Source organism: Hippocampus guttulatus, chromosome 10 (assembly GCF_054856545.1).
Source record: "Hippocampus guttulatus isolate MCC_2025c chromosome 10, RoL_Hgut_1.0, whole genome shotgun sequence".
Classification (NCBI taxonomy): Eukaryota; Metazoa; Chordata; class Actinopteri; order Syngnathiformes; family Syngnathidae; genus Hippocampus; species Hippocampus guttulatus.
This window is the reverse complement of record NC_141270.1, coordinates 19,841,036-19,862,530: the sequence shown is the minus strand read 5'-3', so window position 1 is coordinate 19,862,530 and position 21,495 is coordinate 19,841,036. Positions and strand designations below refer to the sequence as shown.

The window sequence follows — 21,495 nt, the reverse complement described above, 5'->3', positions numbered from 1 at the left end:
AGCCATCTTTTCGTGGAAGGTCCGTCTTGAAAATTGTGTGGAAAGTAGTTCTGCAACCAGATCAACGTCTTCTCCTTCGGCCACTTTGGGTTAAAATGCAGTGATAGCTCTAGCAGGCGCTAATCTAATCACCGAACGCGCACGTCCAGTCTCGACGTAAGGCCTTCTAGCTGGCCCTGGTCCGCAGACTCGTGATCTGATTGGCTATTGCAAGCTGACTGTGCCTGTCCACTTACAGCACACAGGGGCCTGCTCTGTTTAATCTGAAGGCCCCGAGCAAGTTTAATTTACGTGGCAACACAAGCTCGCTGAAATATGATTGGTTAAAAACTCTACCATAAAAAATAAGTTATTTATCGAGTCGCTTTCAATGTTATTTAAAATAACATTGAAAGCCACTCGACTAAGTGGAAATAATATGACGTAAAGAATACAGAGAATAATTTTGTTTACATATTTATGAAAATAAAATAAATTAAATTTATGTTATTCTCAGAAAATTACATTTATTACATTTACTTTTCTGAGAATGTTTAGGCCAGCAGAGAAGGCCTTGCTGGCCCTGACGGAACGCCACTGAATTTACCAAAGTTCAATTGACCAAAAGTCACGTAATAGATTAAATTTGTGAACCAAGGTTACTCTGTACTGGTTAGTGGCCCACCCTCACAGTCAAGAGGTGCAGGGTTCGATTCCAGCTCCGGCCTTCCTGTGTGGAGTTTGCATTTTCTCCCCGTGCCTGGGGTTTCTCTGGGTACGCCGGTTCCCACGAACCCACGACCTCTGCACTGTGAGGTCGACGCGCTAACCACTGGACCTCATCTTATATAGTTTCTCAAAATATCATACCTTGATTACATACATTTTGCCAGTATCTTGAGCTAATCTAACATCCTTCTTCCCTTAGTATATCAAGGACTTCTACAACAAAACAGCGTTAAGCCGCAATGGAACTGGTCTCAATGGGGAGACGTTGACACTGATGTATTCACTCACCGTGTCTGTATTCGCAATTGGTGGTCTACTGGGTTCTTTGATAGTGGGTGTGCTGGTCACCCGCTTTGGCAGGTAAGACTTTTTTTAACATCTGTTTTTTGTAAAGACATAATTAGTCATTATCGTCAAATAACAAAGTTATAGATCATTCAGTAAAGAGTTATAGACTATCCAGTATTTACCCAAAGCGTGATGAATGTATGCCTATGAAACTGATGCCAGCTCGTGCTCTGCTTCAGCGATTGTCCAATACGGTAGCATACGGGTATGTCATTAGTTTGATACTTAATCGGATTAAACCTTTTTTCAGGGAATCAGAAGCCACTGAAATTTGCACTATCAATGTTCATTAACACCATGCCTAACAGAATGTAGAAAAAAATATTTTGAGTGGTGGGTTGATTTACTTGCTGCACTCGCTGATGGGTTGGGAGTCTAAGCTGTTAGTCTACAAAGCTAGTTTGGTCAATTTTCAAGCAATGAGGATGTACAATTGCTGGATAGAGACAGGACTAGATGACCAACATTTACAACCGTTATCGTGACCTGGATTCAGAGTGAAGTTTCGGAGGAGAGTGTAACGGATGCCAGCTAGCCACATGTGACAGTACATTAACTAAACTTCCCTTCCCAACATGCATGATCCACATACTGTAGGTTGACCACAAGTTTCACATCAAGTGTGAGTGGATATTCTTAAACTATTTGGACGCATTTATTAAATTGTGTTAGTCAGTTTTAAGTAGCAGCATTACTTTACATAATTATTTTTACTAGTATTTGTCATTCATCTATTGGCATTGTAAATTTGGATGGATGAAATATATTCTCAAGACAACAAATCAAAATCTCATCAATATTATAAAACATTTTGTGGAAGACGACTGTATTGTCGGTTCTGAATGTTGCATGCTTCGAATTACAGTAAACTTTCCACATACTGCTTATTGTATTGCATATTTGTGGTGTAATTTCAGGAAAGGCACAGTGGTAAAAACAACAGTTCTGGTGTTTATTGCTGGTTCACTAATGGGCTTTAGCCGAATCTGTGGTTCACCTGAAATGGTCATACTCGGTCGTTTCATCACCGGGATTCACTCAGGTAACCTTCTCTTCACATAACACACAACACAAAAGCACGATATGATTATGCTGCACAGCATATCCCACCCCGTTGAGACATTACCTGATTGTGATGGAGGGGTTTGAGTGTCTCAATGATCCTAGAACAGGTGTGTTCAATTTAAGGCCCAGCCGCCATTTGCGGCTCACTTTCCAATTGTCCACGTCATACATTATGACATTTGGCATGGCTCGCAAGGCTGGGTGAAAAAATAGGTGCCGCTACTATCAATCAATTGGTGTATATTGTATAATGTAGACCTTTTCTCGATATTTACATTTATTTACGACTAAAATAAATACAATTTCAAAACACTGTGGTGAATAAAGATAACTATTCTAGATGCAACAATTGTTTCTTCCTCTTTCTGCTTTGTCAAGGTTCAATTTATGAACACACCACTCAAAAATCTTGAAATTCCTAAACAACCGTATTTGCCTTAACACCTTGATCAGAAAGCTGTTACGGAGCATTTTTTTTCTCAAAATAACTATCGAAAATATTAACTATATATATAATTCCTTGCTTCATTGATTTCAGTGTGTTTAACAAATTAAAGTCAATCAATTTCAAAGCGGCCCTCAAACGAAAAAATTTAGACACGTGTCCAAGGATCCAAGTTGTCTCGTGCTTTAAGTCACTGGCAGGGTCTCCCACGGCAACAGATCCTAGGTGACAGACCAGACGAAGTCTCACTTGGACATACCTGTAGGTCACCGGAGCCTTGAGGTTGAGCTTGATGGCAAGTGCCTGGTTCCCTGGGTCTGCACCCAAGGGGGCTGGCGTCAGTCACAACCCAAAAAGGCAACATGGGCCCTTCCCTCTTCCCATTGGCTCACGACTGGTGGGAACCAATGTAGTAACATAAAGCGCTGGTCAAAACAAGGACCAGAGAGCACAAAAACGAATAACAAAAAGCGCTTGCACAAAAGGCAAGGTGGGGGTGGGGGGGGGGGGACAAGAACCGAGCATACAAACGAAAAACAATGTATCAAAATACATGCAAGCAAAAGCCGAATCACAAAACCAATGGTACAGAGAGTTCAAAAGCGAAAACAACAAGGTCTATAGCACAGAGGTCTATGAGCAAGGAAGCAGCAAGGCATAAACAATACTCTGACAACCAGCTGACTGAATATGGGTCCTTCAATACAGAGTCCCTTGATAGATAGATTGGCAGCAGGTGTGCAATCAGAGAGTCCGCTCAGGCTGCCACCTGCTGGCCAGGCCAAAATAGAAACGTGACAGAATTTGGACTCCCGCCTGCGGCAGATCTCCACTCGTGTCCCTTGCCTCCATTGTTAGCTGAAAGAGAATTATCACGATTAAAGCAAACATCCTAACCTACCACTTGCCATCAGATACACTGTAAATCAGAGGTCACCAAACTACGGCCCGCCTCCACATTTGGTCCGGCCCCCCTGAACAATACCAGAGAGACTTTTGATTTATTTTTCATCTATGTATATTTGTATTTTACCATAAAATTTGGCTTTTGCAATAAAATATTCCTTAGTTATGAACTATTTTCATGATTAACTATTAGCTAGTAACAATTTCATAAACACATACAGTATAACGTGACATTTGTTCCATCCTTCTGCGGTCTGTGCCGTTATCTGGCAACCCCAGAAAAAAAAATCCTAAACCCGTCCCTATCAAAGAGAACGTAATCATGGCAACAAGGTGAGGTAAGAGAAAAAAAATATTCAGAATACAAGGAATTTAACCCAAAATGGAGAAACAATTTTTTTTTCAATGCAAAGAAAAGATTGTCTGTCTCATCTGTCGGTGGCGGTATTCAAAGAATACAATCTGCGGAGATGCTATGAATCCCGTCACAACAACAAGTACGATTTTTTGCATGGGCAAATGAGAGCAGACAAACTGTCAACGCTAAAAAGAGGAACGTTAGCTCAGCAAAATACATTTGTACGCCAAGCTCAGCTGAACCAGCCATCTGTTTGGGCTAGCTTTCGGTTTGCTCAACTGATAGCAAGCAGCGGTAAGGAGAATTTGTCAAGAAATGCATGAATGCTGTCGCAGAGGTGGTGTGTCCCGACAAGAAAGACGTCTTTAATACCGCGAGTGTATCAAAAAAGTTATTTGATTTTGTGTGGGTTTCTGGCAAACAATACATTTTTACGTCTAGGTACTCTTGCAGTCACACTTTTGCTGTTACAAACTGACCCTGGCCCCCCCATCAGAGAAGCGAAAAGTTATGTGGCCCTCACAGGAAAACGTTTGGGGACCACTGCTGTAAATCTTTCAGTAGGTTCTTGAGTTAAAGGTTCTGTGTAGGTGATTTTAATATCGAACAGGGATTTTCCATGTAATTTCGATCAGGTCTTTCATGATGTCATGTGTCTTTCTTTTTACTACAGGAATCTCTCTAAGTGTTGTTCCAATGTACCTCGGTGAGATCGCACCAAAGAACCTCAGGGGCTTTCTGGGTCTGGTGCCAAGTATCTTTATTGGCACTGGAGTCTTTGCTGCTCAAATTCTTGGACTGCAAGAACTGTTAGGAAAGGTACGCTTTAAAACCATAACTCCTGGTTAGTGATGAATTTTGGCATGTGTGACATGTATGGTTCAAGAGGGGTGCATTGCAGGGATGGTGGCATCACTCTGCCTTTAAATAAGAATTTGCTACCTGATATGGTTTTCTACAGAGTAAAAGCCTGAACCTGTAGACATTCCTGTTTTAATGGGAAATTTGCAACCCTTTGTGGACGCGCCCTTGTGTCTGTCTATGGGCGTACCAGAAAACATGCATGGTGACTAAGTATCTCAGCATGTGCACAAAGCTGGCAAACATACACAGTCCATTGCATGGTATAGGTCATAAAGCCAATCTAAAAACAGATCTTCTGTGCAGGCCGGTCATTTGGTTTCATCCTTGCCTTAAAGCAGAATTGAAATAGGTGCTCTCTAAACAGAATTGTAACAAGATGACGGCCCAATGCGTTACAGCTTGGTAAAACACACACGATGTCTGTGGGGTAATAATAAATGACAACTAATCATTGTTGTAAGTGCAGCTTGGGATGTTGACAGTGGGCATCCCAGGATGTGTTTATGTGTTCTGTCATTAATGTTACTTCATAGCGTAATTGTTGTTGAATATGTGTACTATTGATATTATATTACAGGAAGAACACTGGCCTCTATTTCTGTCTGTGGTGGTGGTGCCTACATTTGTCCAGTTGATGCTGTTGCCATGGTTCCCAGAGAGCCCCAGATACTTGCTGATTGAGAAGCACAATGTCCATGCCACCATCACAGGTCAGTGGGACACATATTTTTGCCATAAAAAAAAGAACATGCTGATGGGTCACCGGAAGTTGTTAGCGCTCAGCAGTCTGCAATTGCAGCTTGTGATCAGAGCTGTTGCGCTCTATCTTTTATCGTCATTATTCTCATTCAGAGTTTGCTTCGTGTACAATTCACCGAGGGCACGGGCAAAGAATAGGAATCTAGGAGGGTCCAGGGAAGCACTTTAAAACGGTACGTGTGAGCTACGATAGTTAACAGGCTGCAAAAGTGCGTCACATGCCTCAGTTTCAGGCTGTTTCTCATCATGTGTGTGTGTGTGCGTGTGTGGATGTGTGTGCGCGTGCGCGCGTGCCGGTAAGGGTAGATCCCGGGAGGTTAGTTGATCGAAAAGTAGATCTTCGATCCGAAAAGTTTGGGCACCCCTGCTCTAGCTGGATGTGTCATCGACTTTGACAACAGTATTCCCACGATTTTCTTGAAATTATTATAATTACAATTGGACAATATATTTTTAAACCAGGTTGCTTCAATGTTAACAAATACCATACCAAATTGTCTCTAAAAAGCCTCCCTGTGCTGAATTTGCATGTTCTCCCTGTGCCTACATGGGTTTTCTCTGGGTACTCCGGGCACTCTCGCATTCCAAAGACAGGTAATGGAACACTCCAAAGTGAGATTGTGTGCACGAATGGTTGTTCGTCTATGTGTGCTCTGCGATTGCCTGCCTACTGCCCAAAGTCAGGTGGGATAGGCTCCAGCCCGCCTGCAACCCTTGTGAGGATAAGCGAATTAGAAAATGAACGGATGGATGGATGTTTACCACAAAAGAGCTGTTCAAAAGACTGACTTGTTGATCTAAGATCTAACTTAGATGTTGACATCTACATTACTTTCATCGCCAAGTAAATCTAGAACGATGGAATAGAGCTGATTGACCGTGCTGCTGATGCGTTGGAAAGATGCCAAAACCCGATGCCACCACCACAGCCAGGTTGACTAACACAAGCTGAAAACTGCATAAAAAGTCCTCGCTCTCCTCCCTGTGCACATACATAATATTTTGATAGATCTGAATTCCGAATGAAGTTTTTCTCATTCAAATGTTTTGTTTGTGCAGTCGGACAATGGAGGAAGTAATAAAAATACTGAGTCAGAAGGGGCCCATTAACACTAAATGAGAAGGGTGCCAGTTAATGTTGCCGGTCCGTCATTCATCATTCACTCGTGGCCCGCCCACCCATCTGTCATCGTCAATCCATCATCGTTATTTTAACCATGCGTCAATCATCGCAAAATTAGAGTTCATCACTGCTATTTTAAGTTAGTAAAAAAAGAAAAAAAAGGTTTACAAAGGGTTTACTGGTGGTGGGCGCCACAAGAAATTTCACCGGTCTGTTATTCGTCAGCAGTTGGGCTGCCAGTCCGTCAGCATCAGCCTGTCACTCTGTTATTGTTACTTTAACCACACTTGGGCAAAATGGGACAATGTTTTTGCGGTCTGTGGGATGTACTTTGGAAACGTATTTGAACGAGTTTGCAAAATACGTTTGAATGGATTGACAAAATGTTGTCTAAATTTTAAAAACATCCGCATGTCAATATGCGAAAATGCTGAACGGAAATCATGCACCATGGACATAAAAAATATTAAGAAACAAGGTTTACTTTATTTTAAAACCTATTGCAATAATTGGAACATTTTTTGCTTGCCCATGCGCCATCTCAATACAATACTCTTTGGCATTGTGGGAAACATTTTGTTTTGAGCATTTAGCCTACATTTTATCAATAGGTTTAAACGTAAAAAAGGAGCAGGCTTGAAGAATGGGAACCGAGATTTAGCAGCCAGTACAACCACAATTGATTAGTGATGTTTCCTGTTGGAGGACAAGGACGACCCACTCCTCCGCTTCGCCTGAAGCGACCCCAGTGTAGTCAGCCCCATGAACAAAGACGGCGCACTTCTGTCAGTTGTCAGCAAAACGAAAGTCTGTCAATGACAGACTGAGTTTGCGGTAACGGATGATAACAGGTTTCCATTGGTGTTTAGTACAGCCATTTTTTTGAAGTTTCCTGTCATTTGTCAGCAAACCCGTTAGTGATGGACCTTCCTTCAGTATTGATGGAATGCCCACCTGGACAATTAAGCACTACCCCTCCTCCACATACACACGCATAGACACACACACACAGGAGAAAGACAAAGTGATGCCGCTTGGAGGCTGTCATCGCCTTTAGTATGATAAGGCCATGTGACACGTCTGTCACCACTTGCCAAGCACATATGGCACCTGTTCAGCTTAAATTTTACTTTGGGATCTGTACTGAACTTCCAGAATAATTTGTGCTATTTGTGGTATTGTTTTATGATGCCCAGTTTGCCTTTCCCTAGCTCTGAAGTGGTACAGAGCCAATTGTAACATCCAGGCTGAGATTGAGGAGATGCAAGAAGAGCAGCGTTCCTTGTCATCACTGGAGACACTGTCAGTGTGGAATCTGCTCCTTGATGACACAGTTCGCTGGCAGGTCCTCAGTGTGGTGGTCATCAACATCGGGATGCAGCTCTCTGGAATTGATGCTGTAAGGGGTTTGTGTGTGTGTGTGTTATATACACTATATATATATATATATATATATATATATATATATATATATATACACACACAGTATATGCTAACAAATACATTCATACAAACCATATTTTTCCCTCATAGATCTGGTTCTACACCAATGACATATTTAAGAACGCAGGGATCCCGACACCAGAGATCCCGTACACTACAGCAGGCACAGGAGTAATAGAGATCATTGCTGGACTCATTGGGGTATGCTTACATGTGTATGCAATCAAAACATTGAATTCATTGAAAAAGTATGTTTTCCACAAACATGTTCTCCTGCAGTGTTTCACCATAGAGAAGCTGGGGAGGCGGCCGCTTATGGTTGGAGGCTTCACCATAATGGGCATCTGCAGTGCTGGCATAACATTCACCCTAATTTTACAGGTGAGCGTGTTTGTTTCCTTTGCTAAATAGGTCAAACTGATACTGATGAATGTTTGTTGGTCCAGACTATGAATCTGTAGATTACAATTCTGAAAATTTGTGTTTTTGGCAGTCCGGTGGTCGACTGGTTAGCATGTCGGCCTCACAGTGCAGACGTGCAGTTTTCGATTCCGACTCTGGCCTTCCTGTGCAGTGGCAGGTTGATGGAAAACTCTAAATTGTCCTTTGGTGTGAGTGTGAGCACAGATGGTTGTTCGTTTCAGTGTGCCCTGCAATTGGCTGGCTGCCCGAAGACAGCTAGCTTAGGTTCCAGTGACCCTTGTGAAAATAAGTGGATTAGAACATAGATACGATGGATGGATGAATTTACATTTCGATATTTCCATTTTTAGAACTTTCTATGTAGATAACGATGTGGATATAGTACACACCATCCATCCATCCATCTTCTACCGCTTATCCGGGGACGGGTCGCGGGGGCAGCAACTTTAGCAGGGAAGCCCAGACTTCCCTCTCCCTAGCTACTTCTTCCAGCTCTCCCCGGGGGATCCCGAGGCGTTCCCAGGCCAGCTGGGTGACATAGTCTCTCCAGCGTGTCCTGGGTCGACCTCGGGGTCTCCTCCCGGTGGGACATGCCCGGAACACCTCACCAGGGAGGCGTTCAGGAGGCATCCGAATCAGATGCCCAAGCCACCTCATCTGGCTCCTCTCGATGTGGAGGAGAAGCGGCTCCACTCTGAGCCGCTCCCGGACGACCGAGCTTCTCACCTTATCTCTAAGGGAAAGCCCGGACACCCTGCGGAGAAAATTCATTTCGGCCGCTTGTATCCGTGATCTCGTTCTTTCGGTCACGACCCATAGCTCGTGACCATAGATGAGGGTTGGAACGTAGATCGACTGGTAAATTGAGAGCTTCACCCTTTGGCTGAGCTCCTTCTTTACGACGACAGACCGATACAACGTCCGCATCACAGCAGACGCTGCACCGATCCGCCTGTCGATCTCTTGCTCCCTCCTGCCCTCACCCATGAACAAGACCTCAAGATACTTAAACTCCTCCACTTGGGGCAAGATCTCCTCCCCAACCCGGAGGGGGCACTCCACCCTTTTCCGACTGAGGACCATGGTTTCAGATTTGGAGGTGCTGATTTTCATCCCAACCACTTCACACTCGGCTGCGAAACGCTCCAGTGAGAGTTGGAGAGCCCTGCTTGAAGGAGCCAACAGTACCACATCATCTGCAAAAAGCAGAGATGCAATACTGAGGCCACCAAAACGAACGCCCTCAATGCTTCGGCTGCGCCTAGAAATTCTGTGCATAAAGGTTATGAACAGAATCGGCAACAAAGGGCAGCCTTGGCTGAGTCCTACCCTCACTGGAAACGATTCCGACTTATTGCCGGCAATGCGAACCAAACTCTGACATCGGCAGTATAGGGACCGAACAGCCCGTATCAGGGGGTTCGGTACCCCGTACCCACGAAGCACCTCCCACAGAACTCCCCGAGGGACACGGTCAAACGCCTTCTCCAAGTCCACAAAACACATGTAGACTGGTTGGGCGAGTTCCCACGTACCCTCAAGGACCCTGCTCAGGGTGTAGAGCTGGTCCACAGTTCCACGGCTGGGACGAAAACCACACTGTTCCTCCTCAATCTGAGGCTCGACTTCCTGATGGACCCTCCTCTCTAGCACCCCTGAATAGACCTTACCAGGGAGGCTGAGGAGTGTGATCCCTCTGTAGTTGGAACACACCCTCCGGTCCCCCTTTTTAAAAAGAGGGACCACCACCCCGGTCTGCCAATCCAGAGGCACTCTCCCCAATGACCACGCGATGTTGCAGAGGGGTGTCAACTAGGACAGCCCCACAACATCCAGAGCCTTGAGGAACTCCGGGCGGATCTCATCCACCCCTGGGGCCTTGCCACCGAGGAGCTTTTTAACTACATCGGTGACTTCAACCACAGAGATAGGAGAGCCCACCTCAGGGTCCTCAGACTCTGCTTCCTCCAAAGAAGGCGTGCTGGTGGAGTTGAGGAGGTCTTCGAAGTACTCCGCCCACCGGCTCACAACGTTCCGAGTCGAGGTCAACAGCGCCCCATCCCCACTGTACACAGTGTTAGTGGTGCACTGGTTCCCCCTCCTGAGACATCTGATGGTGGGCCAGAATTTCCTCGAAGCCGTCCGGAAGTCGGCTTCCATGGCCTCACCGAACTCTTCCCCCGCCCGAGTTTTTGCCTCGGCGACCACCGAAGCTGCATTCCGCTTGGCCAGTCGATACCCGTCAGCTGCCTGTGGGGTCCCACAGGCCATAAAGGCCCGATAGGACTCCTTCTTCAGCTTGACGGCATCCCTTACTGCTGGCGTCCACCAGCGAGTACGGGGGTTGCCGCCACGACAAGCACCAACAACCTTACGGCCACAACTCAGATTGGCCGCCTCAACAATAGAGGCATGGAACATGGTCCACTCAGACTCAATGTCCCCCGCCTCCCCCGGGACATGGGAAAAGACCTGTCGGAGGTGGTTTCAACTCCCACCTCCTTCTGACAGGGGATTCCCCCTGGCTGAGTCCCAGACGCTCCCAACAAACCCTCACAATACGTTTGGGTATGCCAGGTCGGACCGGCATCTTCTCCCACCATCGGAGCCTACTCACCACCAGGTGGTGATCAGTTGACAGCTGCGCCTCTCTCTTCACCTGAGTGTCCAAAACATGCGGCCGCAAATCCGATGATACAACCACAAAGTCAATCATTGAACTGCGGTCAAGAGTGTCCTGGTGCCAAGTGCACATATGGACACCCTTATGTTTGAACAAGGTGTTCGTTATGGACAATCCGTGACGAGCACAGAAGTCCAATAACGAAACACCACTTGAGTTCTGATCGGGGGGGCCTCCAGGTCTCACTGTCGTTGCCCATGTGAGCATTGAAGTCCCCCAGCAGAACAAGGGTGTCCCCAGCAGGAGTACTCTCCAGCACACCCTCCAAGGTCTCCAAAAAGGGTTGGTACGCTGAACTGCTGTTGGGTGCGTACGCACAAACAACAGTCAGGACCCATCCCCCCCACCCGAAGGCGGAGGGAGGCAACCCTCTCGTCTACCCCAATGTACAGGCACTGAGCCGGGGGGCAATGAGTATGCCCACACCTGCTCTGCGCCTCTCACTGTGGGCAAGTCCAGAGTGGAAGAGAGTCCAACCCCTCTCGAGAGAACTGGTACCAGAACCCAGGCTATGTGTGGAGGTAAGTCTGACTATATCCAGTCGGAACTTTTCTACTTCACACACCAGCTCCTTCCCTGCAAGAGAGGTGACATTCCATGTCCCTAGAGCTAGCTTCTGCAGCCGAGGATCGGACCGCCAGGGTCCCCGCCTTTGGCTGCCGCCCAGCTCACACTGCACCTGACCCCTTTGGCCCCTCCCATGGGTGGTGAGCCCATGAGAAGGAGGACCCACGTTGCCTCTTCGGGCTGAGCCCGGCCGGGCCCCATGGGTGCAGGCCCAGCCACCAGGCGCTCGCCAACGAGCCGCACCCCCAGGCCTGGCTCCAGAGGGGGGCCCCGGTGACCCACGTCCGGGCAAGGGAAACTGGATTCCATTTATTTTGTTCTTCATAAGGGGTTTGTGAGCCATGCTTTGTCTGGTCCCTCACCTATAGTTCACACTTGTCTTGGAAATAACTTGAAACTCATAAAATGTGGCAGTCTCTTGGCCTTCCGTCTTCGGGTGGGGTGGTCCAAACTGTTTACTTCTATGCACCAAACAGCACTTCAGAGTACCCACCATTTTTTAAGTCCTTGGAGAGTATGCTGGAGGGTGCTCTCCCTGGGGACTCCCTTGTTCTACTGGGGGAGTTCATTGCTCACGTGGGCAATGCCAGTGAGACCTGGAAGGGGCGTGATTGGGAAGAACTGCAATTTGAAACCGAGCGGTGTTTTGTTCCTGGATTTCTGTGCTTTTCACATATTGTCGATAACAAACACTGTGATCAAACATTAAGGTGCCAATATGTGCACTTGGCACCAGTAAACCTTAGGCCTCCATATGATCATCGACTTTATGGTTGTCATCGGATTTGCAGCCATGTGTTTTGTACACTTGGGTGAAGAAAGTGGCGGAGCTGTCAACTGATCATCAGCTGGTGTTGTGTTGGCTCAAATGGTGGGGGAAGATGTGACATGACAGCCCCAACATATGGTGAGGGTTTGCTGGGAATGTCTGGCAGAATCCCCTGTCAGAAAGAGTTTCAACATCCACCTCCAGCAGACCTTCACCCATGTCCCGGGAGAAGCAAGGGACATTGAGTCCAAGAGGACCATGTTGGGCACCTCCATTGTTGACATGGCTGATTGAAGCTATGGCTTTAAGGTGGTTGGCTCCTCTCATGGTGGCCCTGAACCCGCTGGTGGAAACTATTGCGGATTTTTGGCCAATGGGAATCCAGAGGTTGCTGATGGGGTACTGGCTGGCCAAACGGAATGCAGCTTCGGCGTTCGCCAAGGGAAAAACTCGAGCATACAAGCGGTCAAAATGTTTTTCCTCCGAAGGGTGTCTGGGTTCTCCCTTAGAGATAAGGTGAGAAGTTCAGTCATCCTGAAGGGGCTCAGAGCCAAGCTACAGCTCCTTCACATTGAGAGGAGCCAGATAAGGTGGCTTGGGCATCTTATTAGAATTCCTCCTGGACGCTTCTCCACTGGCAGAAGGCCATGAGGCTTGGTAGAGGGAAGTCTGGACTTCCCTGCTGAAGCTGCTCCCCTCGCGACCCGACCTCAGAAAAGCTGAAGAGAATTAGATGGAGGATGAGATGAGAAATAAAACTGCTACACAAATAGAAAGTTGCTCCTCAAATTAAGCAATTGATTTGCAAAACGGTTCTGCAAAATATTTAGAGCCTTCAAGGCATTCCTAGCATCAAAGGAACTTGTAAACAGTTCAAAACATAAAAGCTGACTACCTCTCAATGATTACCAGAGAGGATAAGAGGAATTATCAGTCTTCTGGGTGATTCTGAGAAGCAAGTGTCCATTGAGGGCCCTTGCCTTGACGGTAGTCAACGTCTCCATGTTAATCTTCATTTGCTGCGATCGATCAACTTGTTTAGGTATTGACAGGTATTTAAATAGATTAGCGGGGATCTTGGAGAGAACAAATGAGGAACTAGAAGGAACCTCACAAATGGACAAAGCACAGGAAGTCCTGATGAGATAAAAATGAGCAATAGTGCAGAAGTACTCATTCATACCAGAAGTTGTAAATTTGCATAGTGTCAGTGGTACATTCGTATTTTATTATTGAAGGCCACACTTCAAGGAGAAGGAACAGAAAATGTTTGATGTATTGCAATGTTTTCCCTATTTTGTCATGTTATACTTTGTCCATTTTTTCTTCCTCCAGACTCATTTATCTTTAATGCGTTATGTGAGTGTCTGTTGTGTCGTCGGCATCATCGCTGGATTCTGTATCGGCCCAGGCAAGTTGCTCTTCACTACATGTTGATTGGAAAGTTGTCAGCGGAAAAAAAAAACATTTCCCATTGTTGACGTTGCCATATTTTCCCATGTGCAAAAGAAGGGAAACGCTGCACATGTGCATGCTTATTCGGTTATGCAGATTCTCTCATCATGTAAATTTCCCCAGTATGGGACAAATAAAGGATATCTTATCAACTTGATCTGTCATTTGATCACCATCCAAAACATGCATTGCTGTGTAAACACATTACAGGTATTCAGATTAAATTAGTTGCATTGGCTTTATCCCGTCTTCCCTTTCATTTGGAATGTTCCTTTGTTCCTTTACTCTATTATTCTTTTAAAGACAACACAGCCACACTACAAACAAAGCGATAGGAACCAAAATCGATGGAAATTGCTTGTCTTGCCAATTGCTACAATATCAAGGTAGTAGGTGCGAATAACACAAAAATGCATCCGTGCTCACGTTGAAATATAGACAACAAGCTGGTCTGCAAATTGCGGCATCCACCTAAAATGCATTTTCATGTGCAGGCATAGATGATTAGCTAGCTCCCTGCTGTAGTAGTAGAAATATGGCCAATTATAACTAAGTAACCCACAAATGTGCCAGATAGCTACTGATGCAAACAAAGGTGCGCACTTCTCATATAGTGGCAGAGGAGTGACTAATGGTGGATGCTGCAATGCTCCCCCCCATCCCGCCCAAAAAAGGCCACGCTATGGGCTCTATTTTCGTAAATAGGTGTGAAAACCAGCACATTTTTGTGCAAGTGCAAGCCTCCTTCAGTGTGTTTTGGAAATTTACCAGACCATGCTCCACTATGCTGAGCATTCCGGTGGACCAAGGGTTGTCCTTGAGCCCCTGACATGAGTTGGCCCTCCCACACTATAGGAGGTTGACTGGTTAGAACGTCAGCCTCAGAGTACAGAGATTGTGGGTTTGATTCCGGCTCTGGCCTTCCTGTGCAGTTTGCATGTTCTCCCCGTGCCTGTGTAGGTTTTCTCCGGGTACTCAGGTTTCCTCCGACATTCCAAAAACAGGCAAGGCAGGTTAGGTTAATGGAGCACTCCTAATTGTCCTTAGGTTTGAGTGTTAGCGCAAACGGTTGTCCATCTATGTGTGCATTGCAGTTGGCTGGCAACCAGTTTAGGGGAGACTCCATCGACTGCCCGAAGAATAGGCGCCAGCACACCCGTGACCCTCGTGAGGATAAGCGGATTAGAAAATGAATGACAATGGATTTCTGATCCTTTAGCTGCTTTCAAATTAGCTCTGAAAATCCCTTTTATATGGAGTGATGATGTTGATCCAAAAGAACAGAATTGCTTCTGTGAGTGCTTCAACTTCAGATGAAATTTTGATTTTAACTTGGATTTTTAACTTATCAAACTTGGCCACAGTTATGACGCAACAGGAAGCCCCCGACATGTTGACCATCATTTGCCCCTGGAGTCCCACAGGCCACAAAGGCCTTATAGAACTTCTTCGTCAACAACAAAACACCACTTGAGTTCTGATCGGGGGCCGTTCCTCCCAATCACGCCCTTCCAGGTCTCACTGTCATTGACCACGTGAGCAATGAACTCCCCCAGTAGAACAAGGGTGTCCCCAGGAGAGCCCACTCCCACTCTCCAGCACACCCTCCAAGGACTCTGAAAAGGGTGGGCCCATGGGTGTAGGCTTGGCCACCAGGCGCTGGCCAGCGAGCCTCACCCACAGGCCAGACTCCAGAGGGGGGCCCCGGTGACCTGTGTCCAGGCAAGGGAAACAAAGGTCCATATAAGGGGTATTTTGAGTCGTGCTTTGTCTGGTCCCTCAACTGGGACCTGGTTGCCATTGGTGACCCTGCCAGGGCCGTAAAGCACCAGACAACTTAGTTCCTAGATCATTGGGAGACAAAAAACCCTCCACTACGGTAAGGTGACGGCTCATGGAGGGGCCGGTATTTGTGAACGCACCTAATTAACACGTTCCTTTAATTTTCAATAAGAAATCAGAGTTGTGATTGACTGCAATGAAAAATACATCCATCCATTTTCGAATCCGCTTATCCTCACAAGAGGTAGGAGATTTTGAGGAGTTGCGTTTGCAAGGGTGGTTAAAAAAATTCTTGGGGCATGGTCCCGGGGACTCTTGAAGGATGGGACCGCAGGGTGTGTTCTAACTCCAAAAGGAGCACACTCCTCAGCCTTGCTGGTAAGGCAAGCCAAGGCCAGTTTATATGTAATGGGCATTTCATGTACAAGACAATTCTTAGTGTTTCACAGAAAACATGAAACCAGTCCAGAACAGTAGCCAAAATATTAAGACATTGCAAAACTCCATCCATTTTCTGAACCGCTTTATCCTCACCAGGGTCGCAGGGATTGCAAATATCATTGAAAATAATTTGATCAAAATGATTAAAACCAAGCATCAGTCTAGAAAATTAAAAGACGTGCAAATGGGGATTAAAACGAGAATAAAAGATAAACTCACAAGAATGCTGCGGTCAACAATGTTTTCAGTCCTCATTTAAATGAATTTGAAGTTCGAGCATACCTCAGGTATTGAGGCAGTAAGGCCTATTCGAGGGATCTGGAGAGGGAGTCCATCAGGAAGTCAAAGCAAAATTAGTTGGATCGTTGAATGTATTTATTTTTTAATATTTGATTTGTTCATTTCAAATATTTCACATTTTTGTACATTTTGTCAATGTTTTATTGATATTGAGAATGGAAAATGTGACTTCCAATGCATGTGTTTGCTTCTTGTAGCGGGAGTCCCTTTCTTGGTCACTGCTGAGTTGTTTAAACAGTCCCACCGCCCTGCAGCCTACATTGTGGGAGGATCTCTCAACTGGCTTTCCAATTTCACTGTGGGCTTTGTCTTCCCCTTCTTACAGGTGAAACGCTGAACTAATGTAGAAAAGCTAACGTAAAAAAAACAAAAAAACATTTGATTGAAAAACATTTATAAAAATACATACAGAAGACAAAGGACACTCTCTGATCTGATCTGTCGACTTTTATACCACAAGGAACCATATGTACCGTATATATTTTTTAATAATGGAAGTGGAATTCTCAATAGAGGACTAAATTGCCCATCAGTGTGAGTGTGGATGTAGCTCTCTTCACAAAAACACTGACACAGATGATACTTTGGAATGGGCGTTTCTTGCCATTCTCATACCTTGCACACGCCTTACACACGCCGTAAGAAGTACGAGCACAGGTGCAGATACGAGTGACCACTGCAGCTTGTGAAGGCAGACAGGACAAAACAAATAGTCAGCATGAAAGTGTAATTCTCTAAAAGACTGAACTTAAACTGGACAAAAAGGGTTCTCCATCTGGCAATGTGGTGGAGTCAAAGACCGGCTTAGGAACAAGCAGCTGCAAATCATTTGCTGGTTGGCTCCAACACACTTGTGTCCAAATTTGCAATCACACACACACTTGCAGTTTAAGGGGGTGGCGCATCGGGTCATAGGGTCTGCAGACGTGTCAATTTGATATTATTCGTAACAAGATAAGCACAGGTTTTACTCTCCTGAATTGCCGTCATTTTACAAGCCACAACATTTACATCTGTTGTCTTTGACCCTACCACAGCATACATTTGCAAAACCATGTTTAGTTGTTTGCAACCATTGTGAGCCCTCATATTCAGTTTTCTATTTCATCCAACCCCTAGATGTCAGCTGGGTCTTACTGCTACTTGGTCTTTGCCAGCATTTGTCTGTCTGTGGCCGTCTATGTCTACGCAGTCATACCTGAGACCAAAAATAAGACATTCATGGAGATAAGTCGATTGTTCTCCAAGAAGCAGCCTGTTGTAGAGACCCAGTCCCTTCTTCTACTGGAACAGCTGAAGCTGAAGAAGATGAATGGCTATGGAGGTCTAGAACATCATTCACTGGAGTTTGAGAGCTCTTCCTTCGTAGCTTAACAATAGTTTGAATTTGTACTCAGACTCCAGAAAACTGTTGTCAAATGGTTTTAATGTTTGTTGAGAAAATATGATATCAAGCATATGGTTTGTTTTTTAAAAACTGACTGTACACTATGCATAGGGCTGAACCTAAAAATGTTGCTTAACTGGAACAACCAACTGCTTGTGTGATATTGGGTGTGTGCAATCCAAGTACAGAAACACAAATTAATCCATTTATTAAATACTGCATATATGGTACACATAACATAAACTGCCGTTATTGGGATTCCAGTATTGAATGTGTGTTATTTGACATGTCTTTTTAGCAATCATACTGCAGAGCATTTTATGAGCTACTTTGGGAAATATGTAATTGATAGTATATTAAAATACATGTACTGATATCTTGAAGCTGTGGACAAGCAAGATGTTTTTAACAGCGCTTCTTATTTTGTTCAACCTTTATTTGGCCGGCCCTGTGGTTCAGAAATTCCAGTTGCGTTGTAGCAGATGTATCCGTGTATAAAATTACCCTAAACAAACCACCACTGCTGCCAATGTACTGTAGTCACCCTGTTCCCTGTTTCAAGAGCAGAGTGCACGAGATAGGCTAAAAGCCTGTGCTGCCAATTAGCACCGAGCTAGTTGGCTTCAGCCCTCAAAGTGTTTGGGGAATGAAGTTGGAGAGGAACTTTAATCAATCAAATTGTATTTAGATCGCACTTTTCATACATAAAAATGCGACTCAAAGTTCTGTGCAACGAACACATGCCAAAATACAATATATGAGGGGACAATGCATACACAGATATTTTTCCCCACTCGCATGCCTGCACTCATGCATACACACATGCCCACACATAACTTGATAAACTATGTTACAAAAGACATGGCAAGGTACAGAGAAACCATATGAGGATTTTTCCTCACATGGCGGAGAAGACACATGTCTCAAGGGAGCAATTGACTGTATTTAAAATCTGTTCCTCAAAGAATCCAAAAAATGTTTTTAAAAGTGATTGAGGGGATTGGATCTAAAGGACAGGGTGTCGGATTTACCAGGGAGAAAACTCGACCAAGTGTCCTTGCATCAACCAGAGCAAAACCTTCCAGTGTTTCCGTCGGAAAAAATGACTGTCCAGCTTCATATATTTTGATGAGCTAAAAGACAGGGTCTCATGTCATTGGTTTTAATTCTGAAGTGGTCTGCAAAGTCCTCACAGAGAGTATCTGGGGGGACTTTTTAAAATGGGAGCTGGTTAAAAGATCAAAGGTGGAGGAAAGAAATCTGGAGTTGTGTTCATTAACTTTGATGAGATTTGAAATATAGGATGTTTTTGCCTGTTTGACTGTTTTATTGGAGCATTTGAGTTGTTCACATAATCTCATAGTGAATTGTGAGTTTCCTTTTTCTACTGCATTGTCTGTTTGACCTCTTCATAACATCATTTCTCCACGGGAGTACAGTCTTTATTTTTTTATAATTTTGGCTAAAAGTGGAGCTACTGAATCTAATGTTGATTTTAAATTCCTGTTAAAATGATCAACAATAAAATCACAGGGCGTAGGTCAAATGTCAGCAGGAATGCCCTTTAAAATCTCCATAAAATTTGCAGCCACCTCTGAATTTTGCTCATGTTTCCTCACTTTTCTCACCGGGGCCTCTTGATGATTAAAACGGTTGATGTTAAAATATCCATAGTAATAGTCTGACACAGTCAGGTCAACAATAAAGGACAGGCCGTAGGTTATCATCAGGCAGTAAGTTATCATCGGGTCCAGGGTGTGTCCTCGGTTGTGAGTCAGATGCAAGGCATGCTGTTTAAAATCCAAACGGTTTAAAAGGTTTGAAATTTTTCTGCACAGTGGGTCCAAGATGTCGTCAATGTGCATATTAGATTCACCAGTTATTGAAATTCTCTTATAAGTGGAATGTAAAATCAATAAGAACCCTAAAAACTCGAATAAAAGATGTGGAGAGCTGGGGAGATCTGTAGACCGTGAGAGAAGAGTAGGATGGCTAAAAACAAAGGCATGGTTTTTAAAAGGTAAATGCTCCTGCTGTTCCACTAGTCGTACTTGGTTGGACAGAACTTTAATATTCTTATATGAGTCAAAGGAAACCCTGGTCGGATTAGTCTGTCAGGAGTTCTCTGGAACAGAATCGGATTCCACAAACAGACACAAATAAGAGTTGACAAACTTATAAACATGCAACACCGACAAAGTAGTACAGCAACAGACGCCGGAAACCAAAAAAAAAACAACAACCCAAAAAACAGGACAAGTCCAGAAACCAAAAACGTTTTCAAAATTCAAAAACAAATATGAACGTAAATCGCTTCTCACAAAAGAACATGTATAATATTAATCAAGAATAATACAACAACAAAAACACTACTTAAATGAGACAATACAAAACGTGACGAGAGATCACGAGGCAGAATCAAGAAGCGGCTAGAATGAACAAGCACTTGGTCTAAATCGTGAGCAAGGATGAATAATCCGACAGGTAGTCAGATGATTAGAACGCATAACAGGTGCGCCGCTGGAGGAAACGCCCTCCACTCCAGCAGGAACTGAAGCAAAAACAAAACAGAAACATGACAACCACCTGCTCTAATCAGGCTTCCATCCTTCAGTCTTGTGGTTGCGGTGTCAAACGTGAAATATTCACTAGACTTAATAACAAACATTTTGTTGCTGCAAAGACAATGTTCCTGAATGCACAATTGCAAGGAATTTAGGGATTTCATTTCTACGGTCCATAATATCATCAAATGGTTGAGAGAATCTGTAGAAATCACTGCATGTAAACGGCAAGGCTGGAAACCAACATTGAATGCCCGTGACCTGCGATCCCTCAGGCAGCAGTGCATCAAAAACCGACATCAATGTGTAAAGGATACCACCACATGGGCTCAGGAACACTTGTTGCCAATGTAAGTAAATACCGTTCAGCCCTACATTTATATAAGAGCAACTTAAAACTCTATTATGCAAAGAAAAAGCCATTTATCAACAGCACTCAAAAATGCTGCCGCCTTCTCTGGGCCTGAACTCATCTAAGATGGACTGCAAGGTGGAAAAGTATTCTGTGGTCTGATGATTCCCCGTGTCCAATAATTTTTTTAAATTGTGGATGTCGCGTCCTCTTGGCCTACGAAGAAAAGAACCAAAGCTCAAATGCCATCTGTGATTGTTTGGGGCTATGTTTGTTGCCAATGGCATTGGGTAACTTACACATCTGCAATGACACCATTAATGCTGAAAGGTTTTAGAGAAACATATAGAGTACTGCCATTCAAGCTACGTTTTTTTTTCATCAACACCCCTGCTTATTTCATCATCATCACCGCTCTCTCTCTCTCGCTCTCTCTCTCTATCGATATCTCTCTCTCTCGCTATCGATATATATCCATGTTCTGATCCGCTTATCCTTACAGGGGTCGGGGGACATGCTGAAGCCTATCCCAGCTATCTTTGGGCAGAGACGGGGGCATCCTGAACCGGTTGCCAGCATATCGCAGGGCACACATAAACGAACAACCATTTGCCTACACAAGCACACCTTGGGACAATTTCAAGTGTTCTGTTAGCCTGCTACACATATTTTTCGAATGTGGGAGGAAACTGGAGCACTCAGAGGAAACCCAAAACATATAACTCAAATAGGAAAGAAAAAAAAAAAAGAACT

General features: G+C 44.7%; 1 protein-coding gene across 1 annotated transcript in view; it reads left to right on the top strand.

The window, feature by feature from the left end:
- The window catches only part of slc2a15a (solute carrier family 2 member 15a), a 30,424-nt gene extending 12,222 nt beyond the window's left edge, over window positions 1-18,202 (top strand). Inside the window, exons 3-12 of the mRNA XM_086122749.1 lie at window positions 908-1,068; window positions 1,974-2,098; window positions 4,504-4,649; window positions 5,272-5,404; window positions 7,788-7,975; window positions 8,110-8,220; window positions 8,299-8,400; window positions 13,797-13,872; window positions 16,637-16,764; window positions 17,559-18,202. Coding sequence (XP_085978875.1) covers window positions 908-1,068; window positions 1,974-2,098; window positions 4,504-4,649; window positions 5,272-5,404; window positions 7,788-7,975; window positions 8,110-8,220; window positions 8,299-8,400; window positions 13,797-13,872; window positions 16,637-16,764; window positions 17,559-17,813 — 1,425 coding nt within the window. The 3' untranslated portion in view covers window positions 17,814-18,202. The remainder of the gene's footprint in view (window positions 1-907; window positions 1,069-1,973; window positions 2,099-4,503; window positions 4,650-5,271; window positions 5,405-7,787; window positions 7,976-8,109; window positions 8,221-8,298; window positions 8,401-13,796; window positions 13,873-16,636; window positions 16,765-17,558) is intronic.
- The last annotated feature ends 3,293 nt before the right edge of the window (window positions 18,203-21,495 follow it).